The 14,669-nt window shown below is 33.5% G+C and overlaps 1 protein-coding gene across 7 annotated transcripts in view; it reads right to left on the reverse strand.

The window, feature by feature from the left end:
- The window catches only part of LOC137243244 (guanine nucleotide exchange factor DBS), a 36,833-nt gene extending 22,455 nt beyond the window's left edge, over positions 1 to 14,378 (reverse strand). The window contains exons 1-3 of one of the 7 annotated variants that reach the window (XM_067770739.1): positions 13,814 to 14,378; positions 4,298 to 4,346; positions 2,425 to 3,797 (exon numbers count right to left, since the gene is read on the reverse strand). In XM_067770739.1, the coding sequence (XP_067626840.1) occupies positions 2,425 to 3,521 (1,097 nt within the window). In that variant the 5' untranslated portion in view covers positions 3,522 to 3,797; positions 4,298 to 4,346; positions 13,814 to 14,378. Of the gene's footprint in view, positions 1 to 2,424; positions 4,347 to 13,389 lie in introns of all 7 variants that reach the window. The other 6 variants (XM_067770740.1, XM_067770738.1, XM_067770735.1 and 3 more) reach the window with 6 other exon arrangements.
- Positions 14,379 to 14,669: the final 291 nt, after the last annotated feature.

The raw sequence follows: 14,669 nt of genomic DNA on the forward strand, positions 1-14,669 counted from the left end.
GGTTCTATTTTGAACAAATTTTTCTTCGAGTTATGGCTCCCGAAACATAGAAAATTGTTTAGTCATAAGAGGGGCGGTGCCACGCCCATTTTTTTAAATTTGAAGTTTTTCATATTTATTGTTATAAATCCACTTGGGAAATGAAATACCATTGATATAAACCTCTTCTTGCAAAGATATAGCGTATTTTATTCGTAATATAAAAGTGGGCGTGGTCCTTAACCGATTTCGTTAATTTTTCTTCAAAGCATTCCTTATAGTAAAGGCAATCTTTCTGTCGAATTTTATTACGAAAGGTTTAACGATTTTTGATTTATGATTAATAATATTTGCAAAATTGATTTTATTACAAGTGGGCGGTGCCACGCCCGTTTATAAAAAAAATTTCAAATTTTTATCAAGAGTCTCAATTTCAGTCCACACGTCAAATTTCAACATTAGAGGTGTATTATTTACTAAATAATCAGGTTTTTTGTGTTTTCCAAAATGTTATATATATAAAAAGTGGGCATGGTTATGATCCGATTTCGCTCATTTTCAATACCAATCTATTCTGGGTCCAGATAAGCTCGTGTACCAAATTTGGTGAAGATATCTCAATATATACTCAAGTTATCGTGTTAACGGACAGACGGACGGACGGACGGACATGGCTCTATCAAATTTTTTTTCAATACTGATGAGTTTGATATATGGAAGTCTATATCTATCTCGCTTCCTTTATACCTGTACAACCAACCGTTATCCAATCAAATTTTAATACGCTGTGTACAAGTACAGCTGGGTATAAAAGTCAAGCGTTTGTCATTGGCAAACGAAGTTGCGCAACATTATCAGGAACATGTTTATACACATCAGAGAGAAAAGTGAGCAAACTAACAAGGCAAAGACAGAGAGCAAATAAATTAGCAATAAAAGGCCTTAAAATTTGTACAAACTAATTTGTAACGCTAAATAGTCAAAATCTTAGAGTAAAAAAGTCAATATAACACCGAAGTAATTCCAAATACTAGTTAATGTCTAACAGGCTGCCTATTTTTGTCATTTAACTTAATAAGGCTGTACAACAATAATATGGCGATGAAAACTCTCGTATTGTTTATATTCATATTATTGTTTTGCTTTGACAGCTGTACTATTTATGTATGTACTTAGCCGCAAAAATATATATATACATATATATTAAGTCAAATTTTATTATTATTTAGTAATTGTTTATTGTTTTTGTAATGCGATGACCGCCAAAACCACTTGTGTCATTGTGTCTTAACACTTCGAAGGAACAGAAATAGGCAATACCTCATGTTTTTCGTGTACAAAGTCGTTAAATGTGTTCACCTAATTGGCACTTTGGGGAAAATTCATTGTTGATTTATTACACATTTAAGTCGTTAAATATTTTGTTAGTATAAAATGTGTGTTTGATTTCGAAAGTATAGGAATGCAACGCAGAGTTTCTGATGATCGGTATGATCAACTGTTTTACAGAAATAATTCCCTCTAGAGAGGTTTCTAGAAACAGATTTTCTAAACCAAATTATAAATCAGAGTTTCCATCAACAAGTTAAGCAATCATTCGTTTTACAGCTACTTCTCCAACATATAGTTCGAAAATATTATTTTCATGCACATGTTCCGAAAACCAGTACTTATGTCAAAAGCATTTTCCAGGAACCAGCATTCATCAATCAAGCCTCTAGAAAATATCACAAAACATATTTCCAAGAACCAAATTCACAGAACCGCTCTACAATCATTTTAAAGCACCGATTTTTTTTTTTTTTTTTTAAGTACAGAGGCGAACAGAAAAATAGCAGTGTTAATTCTTATCAAATTTCAACAGTTACATTTTTTTTAAAAGAATTTGATGAATTTTGTAACTGTAACTATGCAAACCAATCTCAAACGCGCTTTCGAAAAAATTAGGAAATTCGAGAAAAATTTACGAAAGTTTCGATACTTTTATTTCGAGTTTTCTAAATTTTCTTTACGTATGCAGTATTAGGATAGGTTGAACTAGCTGGTCCATGAGGACCTCACATAGACTGAACGAGTCCGTAGTGTTACCAGAAGTTTATTTAACGACCAAACTGAAAAACCCTATCAAAAACCAGGACCTATGTTATAAAATAACTCCGTCCTCTTGGCAAATACTAGAAGCTTTCTGGGACTTATGCCACTTGTTGCTTCTAGATCTGACAGCTATGTCACTCGTAATAGCAGGAGTCTTAGCCTGGCAACCGCAACACAAAACGTGCTCGATCGTTTCCTTCTCCAGCCCGCACTTCCTACGTATCTGCTATCACTGACCAAGCCTAATTTAAAGGCATGTGATGCCAGAAGGCAGTGTCCAGTCAAAATGCCCGTCTAACTCTTAAGTACGAATTTACTTTTATCACAAATTTATATATTTTTTTCACTCACCTCGGAAAGTCTTTATTTCCTTCTTTGTTTGCATTACTCGCCTCCCTCTGCTTCTTCGCTCTTGCTCTACTTTTCGGCATTGTGGCACCATAATCTTCGCTCACGGTACGACGCGCTGCCACTTCCACTTTATCAAAACTATCTAAGCCCAGCTCCTGAGCATGCACAGTCAAAGACTGATTTTCGTCGGGCGAATAGCCTGGCAATGGTGATGGCACTACATCCTCACGTAATTCACGCGCCTCTTCTGGCACAAAGTAATCACCAGTCACAGCGCCTGCATGTTCATTCTCTGCATAATCAGAAAAATCATCCACATCATCAACCGAACGTTCTTCATCGATGGACGTGTGAAATGAGCTTGCAGGCGAATTTTGACTTGCCGCCGAGCTATCGCCTTCGTTTATATGCTGCCGCGCTACAGGTGGAAACACACGCCATAAACCAGTTGTAGATATCTTATCAGTTGATGTAGTTGCTGTTGCGTCTATATTTGCATATTTGTTGTATTGTAGTTGTTGTTTACGTAATTGATGACGTCCCGTTTTAAATAAAATTCGTTGCTCAGCTGTCAAAGTTTCAAAACGATGCACTTTTTGTCGCACACCCAACCAAGCTGGATCTGGCGATTGACGGTCTCCCTCGCCTCCCGCATTTTCACCCTCTCCACCATCTTCACCTGCGTCTGCGCCTTCCGCAAAATTTGACGCTTGTTCATCCGCTTCCAGTGGTGGCCCACTTATGGGCAATGGTGGTGGTATCATTCTACGTGTGGATGCACGTAAAAATGCACTGTCCGTATCCGATTCGACCGAATATGAATATTGTAATTTACTACTAGCGACGCTTAACGAATGTGAACCACTACTACCGGTGCTACTTGCTTTACTGTGCTCATTGTGACTGACGCTCGAGTTGTTCTCATGAGTTGAGCTTGCTACTGAGTTATCAGCTGCACTAACACTAAACGATTCCACTGAACTGTGACTCTCAACGCTTATACGTCTAGCTGAACGTCTTTTGGCGAAATTACGGTTGCTTAGATTACGTTCACGTCGAAATGGACGTGGACTTTCATTGTCGCTCCCATCGGCCATGTGAGAGTGTATGGAAGTTTGTATTCTTTAGGTGGTTCGTCGATCTGATAGGTATGGGAGCGCTAACCGAGATACAAATGCAGGTGTTAACTTGGATATAAAGTGCCAACACCAACACACATACACTGGCTCCCACATAAGCGAATAATAATTTGTTATCTAGCAAGAGTAGCGCCTCTCTGCTTAGTCTTTATCGCACTTTTCGCCGCTTTTTTAGCTTTTATTATTCTTTAAATCTTTTTCACGTTTTGTTGTTCTTGGATTTGTTAACTTTTGCTTATATATATAAATATGTATACTTACTAGACTGGGCCGATTTATTAACCGATATCACGCCGTAGATTTTTCGATAGGATTTGGGCTCGGGAAAAAAGTTCCACTACGCATACCCAAAAAAATTATTTTCGAGACTGCGAAATTTCATCGATTTTTTATTTTTATTTATTATTATTCAACATATAACAACAAAAATTTACTATTATTTATTTATGCATTTTTTTTTTTTTTCAAGGCTCGAAATCATTTTTTATGTATTTTCGTGTCAATTGGCAAATGCAAAATTGGTAAATGCAGTTTTTTGAAAAAAAATTTCTTTTATGCAGATTTAGAAGAATTTTGGTTTAAAAATTGACTTTTTTTCGCAGGCTCGAAATTTATTTTTTTTTTTTTGGTATGCGTAGTGGAACTTTTTTCCTGAGCCCAAATCCTGTCGAGAAATCGATGATGCGATATAGATTAACTTTCGTCCATACAAATCGACCCAACCCAATGTTTACATATGTATGTGTTCCTGTCGCTGCCCTTTCTCTTAGTTTATCGTTGTTGCTAAAAATAGGAAAATTATGACGGATTTGTAAAACATTTGTTTTTATGAACTACGAGGAGATTATCTGTATCATTTTTTAATGTTTTTATAGTTGTCGGCTTTTTTTTGCACACTTATGTACATATATTTGTTCTATGTCACTATTTATCTTTTACACATTGTTATTCACTTTCATTTTCAAACAAAAAATTTTAAGCAATACTTTGGTTCGTAGGCCATAAAATGTTGTGTATAATCTAATTCAAAACAGTTTGGTTTAAGTTTATATATTTATTTATTATTAAATCAAAAAAAAAATATACATATATATAAAATTGTATTTTTCAAAACCGCATTTTTATGGAGTTTGTCTGTGGCATTTTTCTACTCCAATTTTATTTATTTGGTCTTTGCTCAAGTAATTTATTTCATTTTCGAAAAAGAAATAATTTGCTTTATGTGTGCTTAGAATTTATTGAGTTTTAATTTTTAAAGAACTTTAAAAAATAAGTGTTTTATTTTTTTAATTCTTTTATGTTCATGTTTTAAAAAAACGTTTTCTTTTCTACTGCATTTTTTTATTTTTCCATTCCACTTTTTTATTTTTGTTCGAAGCCTTTTTCGTTTTCGAAAAAATAAACATTTTGAATCATGTCTGAATAGAATTTTAAGAATTTTTAATTTTACAAATTAATTTTTTCTCTCCTAATTTTGTCTTTTCTTTCAAAATTTTATTGTTTTTAAAAAAGGAGTTAAGAAATAATTTGGTTCATGGCTCATTGAAATTTAAGATAGCTGTGAATTAAATAGAATTTTTATATTTCACTTTTCCAATAGCTCATTTAAATTTTGGAATTTTCTTTAGTTTTCAATAAAAACTATAAATTATAATTTTGAGTTTCTAGTTTTTTGATAAAAAAAAATCAGTTTCTTAATAAGTCCCTTTTTATAATTTGATTCTTTTTCGTAATTTTTCTTCTATTAAAATTATGTGTTTTTTTTTTTAGTTTTAAATTTTAGTCTTTTTATATTTCCAAATGATTTTCTTTTTTTTTTTGTTCTTTTTTGAATGTGTTAATTTTTCAGTTTTTCTTTTATTTTTTTTTTTTAAGTAAAAGTTGTGAAAATAATTATGTGTTTTTATTTTTAAAAGTTAAAGTTGACAAATATTTAAATGTTCTTATTTTTCTATAAAGCAAGTGTTTTGCAGTTTTTATTATGTTCTCTAATCAGCCAAGCGCAGCTCACAAAATATATTATAAAAGACTTTTCTAATTATTAATTAAATTCGTTTATGACCTTTCATTTACATTTTTTTTGCTGTAACTTTTTCGTTCTTATTTTTAATATTTTTCCTAAAATTTTATTTTATCTTCGTAGGTTTTTTTTTCAGTTTCAAAAAAGTATATTCTTAATGAATACAGATTCTGAGAAAATCCAAAACTGGACCTGACTATTATTATATTTTTTTAGTCCAATATATTTTGATAATTTGGTAAATTTTATTTTTATTTTTATTAGTTTTCAATTTATCTAATTTAGAATTGAATTTTTATCACTACCTACCAACGGCATATGCCGATGATGCGCCCCTAGAGCTGAGCTGAGCATCAATAGGGAGCAGAAAAATCTCATTCCATTCACCATAGAATATAAAAGAACAAGTTGGATAAAGCTAAAACTGGAAGAGTGCAGCCAAATTATAGCTCCAGATATTTGCTATAATACTGCACAGGATTTGTCTTGAAAGCTCAATGTACAGAATTGTCGGGTTTACGTAATGAGGTGTTCGTGTTTAGCCGCTCCCCTTTCCAAATTAAGTCCCGGAAGTTTTTCAGTGTGAACTAAATGCGAAGGAGGGTTTTACTTCATGGGCACCCATCTCGATAAGGGCTCGAAAGTGTGCTTAGCTGAATTTTCATAACCCGGCAGCTTCTGAAATATTAAGCAAAAAGTATACCCGTGGAAAGAGAGGGGACGCTATTCAAACTTAATAGGGGGACTCATGATAGCATATAAACTTATAAGGTGTAAAATTATATCCATTTACACACGCGGTTATATGAACGCACCTAGTAATACTCTTGATAAACTTGATTGTTTTTCAGCTGTATTATTTCCAAAAAAATTTTTTTGATTGTTCTACAAATTAAAAAATACCAAGATTAAGTGAAAAATCAAAACTAAAACGCCTTTACTTGCTGATGTTGGAGATTTTTGATGAAAATGCCGTCTGTAATGTCTGCAAGGTTGCATTCCTTTGAGTTTACCGCGTTTACACAATGAAATGTGCGCGTAAATTTATACAAATTGTGTAAATGATTTTTCATACAAAATTTGACAGCTCCTACGTAAACTAGATAAATTTATACGTTTACACACTTTATAAGGCATTTATACGGTTACATGAGTCCCCCTAATATGTACTCTATAAAAGACGTTCAGGCAAAACAGCAAATGTTTCGTCTACTAACTAACATTCTATAAAACAATGGCCAACAATGGTCACACAAACAATTGAAATAGACATTTCTAAGTATGTTCGTAAAATTTAAAAAAAAATGTGTCAAACAAAGCAAACAACAAAACAAAACAACAACACGTTCTTCACACTTGTCTGTTTTTCACAAGTCAGCATATTTATAACAAATTGCATAACAAAGGAAAGCAAAAAAACACTTGTAATTAAAACACATTAATGTTGTTTTTGCTTTTTCGCTCTCAGTTAGAACAATAGAACGTCTAACTATTTAACTAACCAATAAACCCCGCGTACAAATCTTAACTAACTAATAAATATTAACAATAAATATGGCATAGACGGGCTACACTCTCACACACTCTCAAAAATACCCCCGCGCAAATTTTGCACACTTAAACACTGTTGCCAGATCACATTTATTTTCGAGACAAAAACTTATGATCAAAGAATGACCAAAACTATAGAGTAAGGCCTTAAATTTTTATTTTAATACACTCAATGATGATGTGAAACGTCTGCGGGGATTTTTCGACGTATATGGTGCTCCTTACTCCAAACTTGAAAAAGAAGCAGAAAATATGGGTTTGACGGTGAATGAGAAGAAAACAAAGTACCTGCTTGCTATCACCAAGCAAATAGCACATTCGCGCCTTGCCAACAACTCCGCTGTTGGCTGCAATAATTTTGAAATGGCAAAGGACTTCGTTTATTCAGGAAGCAGCAATAACACAAACAACTTTAGCTCTGAGACCCAGCGAAGAATCAGTCTTGCCAATAAATTCTACTTTGGACTACGTGGGCAATTGGAAATTTAAGTCCTCCCTCGGCAAACGAAAATCGTGCTCTACAAGTTCTTATCATACCCGTCCTGCTATATCATCAGATGGAACAGCTCTGGGAGTGTTCGAGAGAAAAGTTCTTCGAAAGATTTACGGACCTCTACGCGTTGGCGACGGCGTGTCCGAAGAAGATTTAATTTTGAGCTTTATCTACGAGTTTTCAGCATAGTCCAGCGAACTAAAACGGAGCGGCTACGCTGACTAGGTCATACTATGCGAATAAAATATTATGCTCCGGCTAAGAAAGTATTTTATCGGAATCCGCCTTTGAAAGCAGAGGAAGAGGGCGGCCTCCACACCGCTGGAAGGAGCAGGTAGAAGACGACTTAAATTTCCTTGGTGTGATTAATTGGCGCAAGTAAGCCCAGTGAAGAAGCGACTTGTTGGACGGCCATAATCGTTTAAACAGTTAAGCGCCAGTTAAGTAAGTAGTATATTGCTGCTATAAAAAATACTTGGCTTACTATTTCCGCATTCGAAACGGTTGAAGAAGTTCGCATTATGCCTTCAGCGGAATGTGCTTATATATCTATTTATTAATTTGTTATGTAGTTATATCTTTTAAACAGTTTACAAAAACGGAATACACTGAGTACAAATAATTTTTTAGCTTCAGTACAAATATCTCAAATTTTTTGCTGTTTTAATTCATTATATTTCATTCTGGACGAAAAAAAATGTCTGGACTACTCTCCACTTCCTAATTTATAAGCAGAAACGTTTTTATTATACCATGAAATTTATTAAAAACATAATAGTAGGAAATTTGCCGGCGTATTTGAGGACTAATAATAAATATGTAAAAGATATGCACTCTGTAAATACTCGTAATAAAAATGATTTTAATCTGCCGGCTTATAAAACTGAAGGAGACAAATGTAATCTGTATTATAAAGGTCTTAAATTCTATAATAAACTACCGAATGATATTAAATCATGTCATTCCAATAAATTTAAACAAAAATTGTACAATTGTTGTAGTACACTACCAATTTAGTGCTGAACAGGCGGGCTTCCATAGCATCGATAGAAGTGCAGCGAAACTATTCTGCTATGTACCGCCAAGGCTTCCAAGCTCTTGTACGCATACAAAAAAGATTGCCGAAGCACATACTGAAACCCATCACTCGATTAACTCTGTGCATCGCCGTGCAGATGTTGCCTTCGCGCTTTACTAACATGCGTAAAATGCCTACATACTACACTAGCACAACACTTTGTTCGCATGATCTGGAAGTCTCCCATCCATAGTACTCTACGGTAGGACATAGATGTAACTAATCCAGATTGGTTGCATAGTCGAGAAGAAAATTATAAACATGTAAAATAGATGTAAGTTAGGCTTAGGAAAGCTGTAATAAATAAATAAATAAATATAAATAAATAAATAAATAATGAGGTGGCATGAATACCCCAAATGTTTGCTTGTACGTATTTTATAAGTTTTCAAACAGTGCAATGATATGCAATAAGACTTCTTCCTCAAAAAAAATAGCTCAAAAAATCCTTAATTTTTGAATTATGATCGTACGCACTTTCATAAAAGTTACCAAAGGTCGAAGGGTCACCAAAGGATGATGTATGTATAGGTAAAAAGCACCATTTTTGGATTTAAATGGACCAATTTGGCAACAACGTGATTCTTGCTAAATTCAATTTTCAGCGACGTCAGAAGAGCAAAACATAAATTTCCGTTTGAAATTAAAGTTTATATACTAAAAACCAAAAAAAAAAAAAACAATTTTTTATAAATCTAATTTATATGGCATGTATGTATGTATATACAGTACCCGAAAATATGCTTAGATCACAAAGGGTTTGTTTAAAATTCTTTGAAGTAAGAACTCCTATAAAAACCAAACATTTCAGTTTTGCCTTTGTATAATCCATATAATTTTTAGTATCATCTTTAGCAAATGTTTAATTTATGTTTCTCTCTTTTTCTATTTTTACTCTCACTCAGGCTTTCTTGGTCGTTTGTCTTAACAATTCACATTTTTTGGCATGCTCATATTAATTCTTTATATATTATATAACAAATGTGTTCATTATTTTTTATCGTACTTTGTATTCATTAATGCTTTTGTTTTGTTTTGTGTTGTTTTTTTCTTTTCTTGCAAATTTTCTTTGTTTCGCTTTGAAGTAGTGTTTAAGTTATTACATGAGCTTTTACTTTTTGCTCGTAAATTTTGTTAACTTAAAATGTTGTTGCTTTTATTTTCATTTTTACCTACTTATCGTTGTGCGAATTGCACGCAACAGACTGACGAATTTATGATTGGTTTATTGTATTACCTATTAAGAGTACAGTGGGTTTGTTCGAAAAATTAAGTTTAATTTAAGTTTTTTTCTTGAGTCAAAAAAGTCACTGGCAAAAAATTGTACTAAGTAAACACCTTTGGCGTCTCAGGAGTCTCCATAACCTTCTCATGAATACTCATGCATCCTTTTTATTTCTCTGATTTAAAAAAAAAGACATCTGTCATATGGACAACATATGAAAAATCATATATCTTTGAGGCTAGTAATGCTAGTGTAATGACATTTGGCATGTATATAGCTGCAAAACATATTTATTTGAATAATGGAGGGGTGTAAGTTAAATTAGAAAAGAGGAAGTGGCACCTCCCATTCACATTTTTATTGCCGTATCAATCATATCCTGAGCCGCTCAAGGCACATAACTGAATTCACACGTAATTATAGCAGCAACATCAACAACAATCACTATAACTACCACAACGATAACACTAGGAAAATTTGCAAGGAAAAGGCGAATGTAATGTTAAACATGAGAAGGGATCATTTGCGGGCAAGTGCGAATTGAGTCAATGATTGCAATAATCTTGCAACATTTTGTGATTGCTGAGTGCAGCAATACCGGTAGCCATAGTAAAAGTAGTTGAATATTCTATTGAAATGTGGAAAAATGCTTACCATTTTTTGGTATTTTCACTAAATCCCTTCACCCTTGGCCATCTTTCCCACTTTAAGCCAAATGTCAAGGTTTTTTTTACCGTCAGTGTGAACGTATACGTGGGTTTACGCCCTTGAAATTTGTCATTGACGTTGTATTTGCTATCATATATCCACTAAGTAAAAATTAACAAAATCAGACTGCGACCACACCTACTAGAAAAAAAAAATCCAAAGTCGAATGGTAATAAAAATTGCAATATCTTTGCAGCATATTATAAAGGTATACTGATATTTTACCTCAGTAATGATTATGGTTATAGTAAAGTCCAACAATGGAAATTTTTTTAAAAATGGGCGTGGCCCCGACTCTTTTTTAAGTATGTATTCATGCCATAAATCGACCAATCTTGACGAAAATTTGGTATTAAGATTTATGACAAAAACTTGGCTTGTAAATATGGGCAAAATCGGTTAAAAGCCGCGCAATCATACGTCTGTATTTCCGTCTGACCATTCCACGACATCAAATAGTAAAATATTGTGACGAATATTAGCAACACTAAGGGATACTATCATGTCTAAGCCGATACTGAGCTTGTATGCACATAAACAAATCAATCATTATGTCTACACATATGTCCATACAAGCAGCGGGTAGAAACGCACAAACACATGCATGTATCTGAGATACTCCCAAAAGTAGGCAATCTTCGGTGGAAGTATCACTTACATATACGCGCGCATATGGATATGCGAGAAGCTATAATCGTGCATCTATAGTTATAGCTGGTGAGTTTATAGCTGGTAAACAAGTAGTAAATTCTAGAAACTCCTAGAAATATGTAAACGAGGAAACCGAAGAGTATAAAAGCAGCGCAGGCTATTGGTTGTGAAGTATCAGTGGTATTGTGAAGTACTTTAATAACCGCCATTTTCATTATTGAATATTGGAGTTATTTATTCGACAGTTTAGCGATACGAACGTTAGTTGAAGGTTGCAAATAAGAGGAATTTCAGTAAATTCGTTACAATATTACTGAATGGACTACTCACAAGCAAGGCCAGAACTGGGCCATGAACTTCATATGGCAGTACTAATATGACAAAAATGGTGCACATGGTTCAATCGTTTTCTCCAGGGACGATGCTAAACCTTCTGTTCTATAAATAGTAAATACTATTCACACCAAAGTAGACAAAATAAAATAACATCCAAACTAAAATGCAATAATTTCGAGCCAAAACGCAATAACAACTATCGGTCTTAACTTCAAATCTATTTATCAGGTAAATGTGATTTTTTGGCTGCATGTGTGTTCTTCCATAACTCCTATTATTTAGGTATAATTCGACAATGTGCCTCCATTTAAGACAGGTAACTTTTTCTCATTTAACTAGGAACTTGTTACGAGTCACTTATTGCATTTTGGCTTTGAACTCCTTATATCAGGTTTGTCCTTATACTAAACAGAAATAAAGTTATACTCCAAGAAATGATTTGAAAACTGGAATTTTTTGACCTTAAATCCACACTCGGTTAGATCTACCTACCTAGCTCTGTCACACAGTGCAATTAATGAAATTATCATGTAAAGTAATAATAGATTTTTTTTATTAAAACATTTCAATTATTTAAATAGGTATGACAGAAGAATTGGTTATCAATAGTTTCACATAGCGAGTGCTTTAGCATGCCTTTTGTTTTTTTGTTTGATTGCCGGTGTCAAACTGCAATATATGTATGTAGATTCTGCATTTCAGACTGTGTACCCTACATCATTATTACGCGTTAATCTGCTTGAAGCAACCAAAGTGTTTATGTAAATCCACCTTAACTGTAATTACGACTTCCGATTTGTGAGCAAAATTTTGTATTGTAATGTTATATTTTGTTCCGTATGAGGCTGACTTCAAATATAAGAGAATGTCCAGTCAAAATAACAATCGTGAAGGTTAAACGATTCTAAGTTAATTTAAGAACGTTCACTGACCGCTTGCCGACAGCACTAGGTGAGAAACATTTGCATATTCACAAGAGTCCTTTGACAGTTTCCAAGCTTTTTACCACCTTAAGTGGTGGTTTAAGTGAAAATTGAGATTACCTACAAGCCCTAAAACTTCTTTACAACCGATTCGACAACTGAGTAAATGAGAATAGCGCACGTCTGCACACCCAATCTAAATAAAAGTATGCTATTGCTTATATGTTAGCTGGAATATGGAATCATGCACCTTCGAGAGAAAATTCAAGCAGGAGAAATCATCGTAAATATATCTTTTTTCTCAGTATATGTATCGATAGACAGGCGGGTGTTGAACATTTTTAAATCGGGCGTCTTTAACCAATTTCGGAGATAAAAAAGTTTTTCAAAAAACTTCAAAGATGAAGCTTTCTTCAAAGAAACTCTAGAAATTTTTCCAACTGGAAACCGCGATATGGTGACGTCGATATTCTCTATCCCTCCCAAGGCGAATTCAGTAGCAGGTGTTGCTATCCCAACAGCTGATTGCTTCTTCTTTCTTATTTTCCATACAACGCCTTGTACTACAACATGTCAGTTAATCCGAATGAATGCAATTTTTCTTTTGAGTTGACATTCTTCTGCACGGCGAATTGGTTGAATTCGCTTTACCACCACCTGGCATGAATTCGCCTTGATTCCTCCTGAACACATCACGCCAACTTGAATTATTACGCTTCAGACATACATATTTCATTCTGGAAGCCTTACACCTGCCGGACATGTAGATTTTATTTATTTTGTATTATTATTTGTTTTTAATGGTAAATAGATGGTTTTATTTTAGTCTTTCATTCCCTACCATTTAATTTTAATTTTTTAAATTCTCCGTAATTGAATTTTTTTAATTTTTTTTCTTTCGTATGCTTTCGTATTTACTCATTGTTATCGATCAATGCATTAATATAAAATCTTGAAATCTGCGGCGCTAGATTTAGTTTGGATAATTTCATGACACTTTCTTAATTTTTTTATTTCATCACTTCGCATTCCATAAATTTTGGCATACTTCACATGTCTTCCCCACCACTTTTCATTAGCTTGATATAACGTATCGTCTCACAGAGCTATCAAACGCCCGAACAGTTTTTTTTTTGTTATTTCACCGCACCACTCCATAAAACGTCTATTCACTTGACTTTTTAAAATTGTACTGGTGACTGGTGCGAAAAAAATCAACATTTCAAAGTCAGCAAAAAATTCTTAACACAGTATTTAATATTCACCTTGATATCGCTAAAAATTATTTTTAAGTATTTTATCTTTTGTTTTTGTTATCTTATGAAGTTTTTTTTTTAACTTTGGCGCATTTCTCTTATCTACTGCGGCGCGTCTAATGCTGATATGAATTTTTTAGGGTTTTGCAGAACCAGCTATGAATGTGTTTTGTTCTTAAATTGTCTCAAGTTTTTTGTTTTATTAAAATTTATTACATTCTGTTTGTACCCCTTCACTTTTTGCATTGTTGTTGTTGTTAGCACATTGCCCTTTCGCTAGCATTGGAATTAAACAATTTGTTGTTGTCGCTATTGTATTAGTTAGTGGTTGGTGCTTTGTTGTTGTTGTTTTCAATTGTAATCATTCTGCCCCCGTTCAAAGACTTGCTGACATGTTTGTTTTACTTTTTTTTATTTTTTATTTTTTTTTATTTTCTTGTTTTACATTTTCTGCGCGTTCTTTAGTATTTTTAAGCTTTTTTGCACTAAGCTCTTCGCTTTGGTTGTTCCAAATTTTCTTCCCACCTGTGTTCTCATGTCTCTCGCTTATTTACACTACAGACAATTACAATGTTTTTGTTGTTTTTTTTTTTTCAGCGCAGCTTTTAATGAATTCGCTGGCGGTGAAGTAACAAATAAAAGCTTATTTAACATTAACGGGAAAATTTTAGAATAGCACCCCCCGAGTTCGGGGTTAAAGTTGGTATCAAATGAAAGAGGGAGTTCTCCCGATCACAAATATATATAACTTTAAGTGCGCAGACTTATAGTTTACGAGTTATTTGATGTTAAAGTTTGCAAATTTAGCAAATTTCTATAGCACTTTCAGTTACAATTTACACATCTTTCAAAACCTTTATGCACA

Source organism: Eurosta solidaginis, chromosome 3, assembly GCF_040869045.1.
Source record: "Eurosta solidaginis isolate ZX-2024a chromosome 3, ASM4086904v1, whole genome shotgun sequence".
Classification (NCBI taxonomy): Eukaryota; Metazoa; Arthropoda; class Insecta; order Diptera; family Tephritidae; genus Eurosta; species Eurosta solidaginis.